The sequence below is a fragment of the Sinocyclocheilus rhinocerous genome, unplaced genomic scaffold (assembly GCF_001515625.1).
Source record: "Sinocyclocheilus rhinocerous isolate Xijiao unplaced genomic scaffold, SAMN03320098_v1.1 scaffold1580, whole genome shotgun sequence".
In the NCBI taxonomy this organism is placed as follows: Eukaryota; Metazoa; Chordata; class Actinopteri; order Cypriniformes; family Cyprinidae; genus Sinocyclocheilus; species Sinocyclocheilus rhinocerous.
The window spans coordinates 115,635-124,283 of NW_015633551.1; the positions used below are offsets into that span (position 1 = coordinate 115,635).

The 8,649-nt window shown below is 36.0% G+C and overlaps 1 protein-coding gene across 3 annotated transcripts in view; it reads left to right on the top strand.

The window, feature by feature from the left end:
- Window positions 1-8,649, top strand: part of LOC107744592 (bromodomain-containing protein 1-like) — a 103,608-nt gene that overhangs the window by 4,101 nt on the left and 90,858 nt on the right. For all 3 annotated transcript variants that reach the window (XM_016558311.1, XM_016558312.1, XM_016558313.1), the window contains exons 4-5: window positions 2,149-2,280; window positions 2,399-2,527. In XM_016558311.1, the coding sequence (XP_016413797.1) occupies window positions 2,149-2,280; window positions 2,399-2,527 (261 nt within the window). The remainder of the gene's footprint in view (window positions 1-2,148; window positions 2,281-2,398; window positions 2,528-8,649) is intronic.

The following is an 8,649-nucleotide window of genomic DNA, read 5'->3' on the forward strand; positions in this document are numbered from 1 at the left end:
TTTATTTTGTACTTAGTTATTATTGTTGTTGTCGTCAAGTTCTATATTCAGCACAATATTGCCCATTTTAAATTGGAACTATTATTAAATAGCCTAGTATATATATGGGAATTTTGTTGTCTCTAGTAAAGGGAACGTGGTTTGTAAGGCTTTTCTCTACACTCCAAATTAAATAAATAAATAAATTTTAATTAATTTTAAAAACTTTAAAAATTAGGGACAGTGTATGTAAATTCAATATGATGTATTTTGAATTTTGCACTGCATTGTGTTTTAGGTTTATCGGAAAACACATTAAAATTAACCATGATTTTATGACACTAACCTTTTAACCATACATTTGTAGTTAAACTGTGGGTTAAAAAAATGACAATCAATCCATGGTTACTGCACTTTTACTATAGTAAAACCATTGTTAATTTCCGTATTTCCATAAGGGAAATGTATGTCCTGACAGAAAAGTATCAGTACATTTTACTCTTTTTTTTTTCAAGCATAATCATATGCTACAGTTACACAAATATCCTTAAATGTAAAATTTACTTAAATATGCCTTGATGAAGGAAACCATAAAATATTTGAATTCTAAGAAGTTAATGGAAGTTTCTGCTGTGAACGTGACTACTAAATATAGGCTATACGTGCTTCAAAGTAGCTAACACTACTGTTTACATGTAGTAATATGAAAGATAATAAGCAAAAGAAATGTAATAAATCTTCATTATGTTATGTGCAGGAAAAAAACACGAACTTCTGCGGAGAGTAATGTTCGCATAGTAGGTGGCGGTAATGCACCTTAACGTTGGATGCCACCCGCCATAAAACATGAAGAAGAAGAAGAAGAGTAATGTTCGCGCTGCGCTGTTGTAACTGATCAGCGCCGCGCTGTCAGTTCGGTGGCGGTAGTAAACACGTCCTCTCTGCGCTGTCGAGTCGGTCGCGCAGCTCGGTCCATTGAGCCGCGCCTATGACAGGTCAGCGCGGCGTGAACACTTTAATACTTCACTTTAATAGAACACTGTTTCGTCCCACATTTGGGTTGTTTGGCTTCCCATACCTTCACACTCGTTTACGGTACGTCAAATACAGGTGCGCTGCGTGCTACATACTGCGCATCCATTGAGTACATGACATGATCCATTGAGCGCATCCAAATAGTACAGATCGCTTGACGGAGAGCGAAACTCTCAAGCGCTCAGTCAGTGTGTTTATCGAGTGAAAATCTGTGTTGAACGCCTCCCACTCACATACTGGTGTGTAAAATCTAAGAATTTATTAGCCAATGGCTAATGTTAGACATTATTTAGTCGCCCAAAGTAAGATTTAGTCGCATATGCGAGTGATTTACTCGCAATGTAGAGGGTTGTTACATCACTTGCTTACCAAGTTATCATCTGCAGTGAATGGGTGCCATCTGAATGAGAGTTCAAACAGCTTATAAAAACATCATAATAATTCTCAAGTCATCCACACGACTCCAGTCCATCAATTAATATCTTGTGAAAAACTGCATGTTTGCAGTAAATTGATCATTAAGATGTGTTTAACTCTCTGTCCATAATATTGCTTTCTCCAGTGAAAAAAGTAGCCTCATCTGAATCAGGAGAGAAATCAAGCATAGATCAAGCATGGTTTATAAGCAAAAACATCCAAAAGAGTTCTGTATAAATATATCTGTGGATTTTTATGTGCGAGGAAAACAGAGGACTTTTTCACTTGAGGAAGTGTTATTATGGATTATGCACTGTTATTTTGGCCAGAAGTAATGGTTTTAAAATGCCTTAATAATGGTTTTGTTTCTTACAAACAAACAGCTTTTCACTTCATGAGACATTAATTGATCGATTGGAGTTTGGATTACTTGTGAATTATTGTAATGCTCTTAAAAGCTTTTTGGATAAAAGCTCTCATTCTGATGGCACCCATGCACTACAAAGGATCCACTGGTTGAGTTTGTGACGTAATGCTAATTTTCTCAAAATCTGTTCTAATGAAGAAACAAAGTCATATACATCTTGGATGGACTGAGGAGGAGTACATTTTCATCAAATTAAAATTTTTAGGTGAACTATTTCTTTAAGCAGCACTTCAGCATGGTCATGCACATTTGAAAACATGCACTTGAATTTGAAAACATTGTAACGACAGAAACAGACGGAAGAGGAGACTCAAGCATTGAAGGAGCAGCTGAAGGAGTGGCAACGGTTGAGACATGACCTTGAGCGGGCAAGACTCCTGTTAGAGCAGATCAGGAAGAGAGAGAACCTCAAGAAAGAAGAGGTATGAGAACAATATGCTGCTTTTAATCAATACAAGCATTTGTACCAGTAGCATATGCTAATGTTAATTGTTTGCATACTTGTGTTCTTGGATGATGACTCTTGTGGTTATGTTGCAGATTATGCTTCAGCAGACATTAATGGAGGTCCATCTCACTCCTTTCACAGTCCTTCTAAGGGCTGTGCTGGATCAGTTACAGGAGAAAGACCAAGCACACATTTTTGCAGAGCCTGTCAGCATTAAAGAGGTTTGTCTGCAGTTTCCTGAACTTTGACTTAAAAAATGTCGGAAGGCATTTTGGTATGGACGGTGTCTATAAGCAAAAAGTGTTATTAAAATGTCAAGTGTCATTAGCCGCGTTTCCACTGTCGGGCCAAAAGCGAGTGTGCTAGTGCGTGCCAGGGCCAGTCACGTTTCTACTGTCACTTCCGGTGCTTGATCGTGCCATGTCGGGGCTTCCTCGGGGCCAACGGCCAGAGATTTTCGGCCCGCCGAATACCTTGGGCCAAAGCAGGCCAAGTGGGGCTAGAGGAGTGGTCATGAACAAAGGCGAAGTTTATCCGAGTTAGAGACGGTCGGCACTAGGGCTGTCAAAATGGCTGAAAGACTAAATTTGAATTTTTTACTTGAATATTATCAAAATTTGATTTATATTCGAATTTAAAATGCATAATTTCAGTTAGGGTGAAGAAAAGCTTTTGGCTTCTCTCCTGAAATTATAATTAAGTTGCTTAAACAACTATAAACAAAACAGCATCATGTATGTATGCATAGTTTAATACAAAGAGCCGAAAGCCAATCACACAGAGTACATTAGTTCTCTATTCCCGCAATATTTGTAATTAACAACGCAGCAGCGTTAATCTAGTGGCTTCAACTGGATAGGTTAACAAAAACATTAAAATGCAATGACACTTACATCGTCATCGCATCTCGTGTGCCACTGATAAGGCTGCCTCCTTAACGCACACCTAAAATTCGAATGCAACGTTTTTGCATTCAAATGTGGATTTTTATTTTAAATTCGACGAATATTCGAAATTCAAATTTTTTTTTTACATTCCTAGTTGGCACCAATGTTCATTTACCATGTTTTCATATCAAGCAATCAACTAGCATCAACATTTAAGACATTTAAAACAATTTTAATGGCAAAACTCACTTTCAGACACCAGCGATTGTCTGAATTAACTTACGATTGCGACCCGATGGGAATTCTGATCACCGTATGAGGCAGAAATGTATTATATGCGATACTAAAGGCTGCATGCTAACAATCCTATAATAAGAACACGCTATGCTTATGAAAATACCAGAGACCGCTTGAAGAACTATTGGTTTAATATTTCTGCCTCTTCCATGTGTCTTTGTGTGACTGTGTGTGTGTGTGTTGGAATAATTCACACTGAGATCAGGTGGATGGTCACTCAAGGTTGCTTTACTGGGCCTGACAGACAGAACTGGGACAAACACGACCAAAAGGCTGGTTAGAATACATTGCATCGATGTTGCATGAGAAGTCTTAGCAGCAGGGAGATATGAGACTTTGCTGCTGACATTTTCTCAAAAGTGACATATAGTGGACAAAAACCTCAAAATAAAGTATACATTAAATAAAATAAAACAAAACACTAATACAGTCAATTCACATTAATACAGAAAAATTATAAACTTAAGTGACCAATATTTTGTATAAAAGAAATACAGACAGAGAAGAATGCAGCCCTAAAATGAGACAAAATAAGTAAACTTGTTTGTAGTTTAAAGTTTAAACTTGGGCTTGAAAACAATCCACACTTAGTTTTTAAGACGGCGCAATCATTGATGCGACTTACCAGCAGGGAGATATGAGACTCTGCTGCTGATGGGGTAGCTCCGCCCCGCAAAATCATGTGGGCAAATGCGAGTGATGCAACAGCCAATGGCGAGTTTTCCCAATTTATGCATGAATTTAACTAACATTATTTAAACTCTGTTACATACACCCCCCTAAATTCTGCTAAATTGGGCTAGAACCAGCATATGCAACAAAGAGAATATACAGTAAAGATTGCATGAAAAAAAACCCAGATGTGAGTACAAGAGCTTTACAATACAGTATGTCAGAAAATCATTCTCTTCCCAAGAAATGCGTAAGGATGGAATGGTACCAGGTCCCACACTTAACACAGACTATAGGAGGTGCAGTCTACACACTCCTAGAGGTTACAAATGTATCATTCAGACTTGGACATATTAAAGCATATGTCATAAATCATATGATGTTGTTAAAAAGAACATTATTTTGTGTATTTGGTGTAATGAAATGTGTTTATGCGGTTTAAGGTTAAAAAAACACATTATTTTCCACATACTGTACATTATTGTTTCTCCTCTATGCCCCCGCCTTTCTGAAATGCGTCGATTTTTACAAAGCTTATAGTTCTGAAAAGTGAGGTGTGCTCTGATTGGCCAGCTATCCAGAGCGTTGCGATTGGCCGAATACCTCAAGCGTATATGACTGAAATGTTACGCCCCTGACCATACTGTGATGCCGTGTCCCGGAGCGACGAGACAAAACCAATAAAACCCATTATAAACGAGGCATTTGTTGCATCCAGTGGGGACATAATTACTGATTATAATGACTTATACTGTCTTTTTACGCGTTGCGTTGCATCGCGCCTTACGTCCGACTTGCTCTGATGTCATGCTGACGTGTGCCAAAAAACTCTCGCGACGGAGAGGTGGCTGTGTCCGATTGTGCAGTCGAGCGCAGTTGCTCTCCACCGACTGCGCTGATCAAAAGCATGATGGGAAACGACTGACTGACGACACAGCTTAATGCTCATTGGTTCAGACAACTGTGATGCACTTCTAAAATATATATTTTGTTATCTGATTTCATGTGATTATGTATTTAAATTATGCATGAATGTTCCCAAACACTATGACAGTGAGATCTCTGTGTGAGATATGTGATTGTTGTCATATTTCTATAAAAATCTAAAATACATGTTTGTATTAAAGTAAAAATGGATGATAAATACACCTTTCGTATGGAATTAAATAGTATTAAAGTAAAAAATGGATGATAAATACACCTTTCGTATGGAATTAAATAGCAAGCACTTTGAGTGTCTTGTTCATCATATTTATTTTCATATAAAAGCAACAGAACTGAAATTTTATCATGTTTATTAGCAACACAGCATGTGAGTGTGAATAACGCGATATCCACCTTGGATCTCGTAGGTATCTGCTCCACTTCGAGAGGTCAGAACTGTCCATCTTGCCTGCGCTTATTTCACTCCTCCCCTCACTGCAGCCGCCTACTCTTGCCTACATTTCAGGCGAGGCGCATCTCAAACAAGCCTAATGACTTAGACTGTCTTTTTACACGTTGCATTGCATCGCGCCGCGTAAACATAAAACCATGTCTACATTTGTGATCAGAGAAATGACAAACAACAAGCACTACTCTACACTGCTCAAAACGCGCGTTTGAATAATCAGTGGTCAATCCTTTAAATATGAAAACGTACTTACAGACTGTGAGTCAGAACAGCTGGCATTGTAGTCTACACTCCCAGGATCAGGAAACAGTCCTCCATAAAATGCGCTGCACACATCTAAATATTTGGGTTGAACTTAGGGCTGGACGATATGGCCAAAATGTATATCACGATATATTTAATAATTCGGTCGATACGATATAATTCCGATATCGCTATGAATACTATTAAAAAAAAAAGCCTCGTAAAAACTGCCAAGAATGCCCACAACAGATGTCTGTGCATACAAACTTATGAAAAATGAATTTGTCAAGTCTATGACACCTCATATAAAACCATATAATATTTTAGAAAAAAAAACAGCACAAATAAATTAATGTTCACCTTTTATTTGTATTTAGCCTTCATACAAAAAAAGAAATGTGAAATCACTGTCAAATAATCATCTCTGACTCACCTAATTAATATTAATATCTTTAACTTCAAACTATAGGCTAACATACACTACCAGTCAAAAGTTTTTGAACAGTAAGATTTAGAGTAGAATTGCTCACCAAGCCTGCATTTATTTGATCCAAAATACAGCAAAAACAGTAACATTTTAAAATATATTTACTATTTAAAATAACTATTTGAAAATATTTTAAAATGCAATTTATTCCTGTGATTTCAAAGCTTTTTTAGCATCATTACTCCAGTCACATTATCCTTCAGAAATAATTTTAATATTCTGATTTGCTGCTCAAAAATAATTTATTATTATGTTGAAAACAGCGGAGTAGAATTTTTTCAGGTTTCTTTGATGAATAGAAAGTTCAGAAGAACAGCATTTATCTGAAATAGAAATCTTTTGTAACATTATAAATGTCTTTATCATCACTTTTGATCAATTTAAAGCATCCTTGCTAAATAAAAGTATTAATTTCTATAATTTCTTTCCAAAAAATAAAAAGAGAGAAATCATACTAACTCCAAGCTTTTGAATGGAATAGTATAATGTTACAAAAGCTTTTTATTTCAGATAAATGCTGATCTTTGGATCATATTCTTATAGATTTGAAACAAATGTGCTTTAGCCAGTATAAAGTGTACGAAAAGTGATCTGAGTTGCTGCAGAAAAAAAAAAAAAAGGACCAACAACAAAAACATGTTGCTGGAGACGGGCTTATTGAAAATGCAAACTGATTCTCGTGCATGTAAGACTACTTGAATTATTAAAGGAATATACAAAAATCCACATTACCTCATGCATGCATACAGGCTAGAACAGTATATCAATTAATGTGAGAACTAATGTTTTTCATTAAATATGATATGAGTTATCAAGCATGTTCATATCTTCTTCATTGTAGCCTGCAGGTAAATGGACAGACCCCAACTTTGGCCAATCACAGCACATAGTATGTGAATTCTGTTAACATCCAAATACAGTAGTCATCATTAACTAAGCATTAGCTTCTCATGACTTCATCATGTTTGTGGCCCCTCAACTAAAGTGGTGACTTGGTCCTTTTAAATACTGATAAACGGTGTGTTATTAATGATGGCATAATTGTGAAATGACATGAATATGAACATGAAAGTTCAAGCTTTTGCACACAATGTACTGTGGACACAAAGGGACTTTGATCAAAACTTTCTGCTTTATTCTTAAACAGTATAACCCAGTTAAATCAACAGCAATGCCTGGGAAGAGCTGAGAAGGAATTCAGTACATATACCATGGACTTGAAGTGCCTGTATATCTGAAAACTCTTTACAAAACCATGAAGCTGGTTTACAAAACCATAAAGGATTTACAAAAAAAAAAAGATGAAACAAACAGCTTGGTCTTTTTTAAGGTAAGGAGACACCTTTTAATGTAACAAACAACTGATGTGGACTCATTAAATATTTAATGTTGAACAAAAATAAACTTATCAAAGAAATGGCACAAACACGGCAGTACATATACAAAGTTGTCCTTTGTAGGGTATAGAGTGCAGAAAACGGAATTATATGTTAGTTGCAGGGGTTTTTGTGAGCAGGAGGGTAAAGCTTGAGCTATCTTAAAGAAAAAAGAAAAAAATGTATGGTTTAAATTTTACCTCCTGACTACCAGCTATGGAGTTTTGTCCTCTGTAGAGGACATTATGTTTTAGCAATTTATCTGAGACGTTACATGTCAGTTTTAAGTCTGGATGTCCTGTACAGAGCACATTCATTCCTTTTCAGAGATACCAAATGATTGGATGTTTCACCATGACCACTCCCTCTCCTTGGTCTTTAAAAATGGCTGACATTAATTTAGTGATCAAGTGTAACACCCTTATGGAAATATGATAATATTTTGTAATTATCATTTAAATCTGACTAATTTTCAAATTGTTTCTTTTTTAAGGTAAGGAGACACCTTTTAATGTAACAAACAACTGATGTGGACTCATTAAATATTTAATGTTGAACAAAAATAAACTTATCAAAGAAATGGCACAAACACGGCAGTACATATACAAAGTTGTCCTTTGTAGGGTATAGAGTGCAGAAAACGGAATTATATGTTATATGATAATATTTTGTAATTATCATTTAAATCTGACTAATTTTCAAATTGTTTGTCATAAATAAACATCTCAGGAAAATGTTATGGGGTTTCAAATCAAAATATGAGCTTCTGTTATGAAACAGGACATCGTTTTCCTCATTTCATACATGTCCACTGTAGAGGACACCAGGACTTAAAGGGGTCATATGATGCGATTTCAATTGTTTCTTTCTCTTTGGAGTGTTGGATCAAGTGTAACACCCTTATGGAAATATAATCATATTTTGTAATCATTTAAATCAGACTAATTTTCAAATTGTTTGTCATAAATCAACATCTCAGGAAAATGTT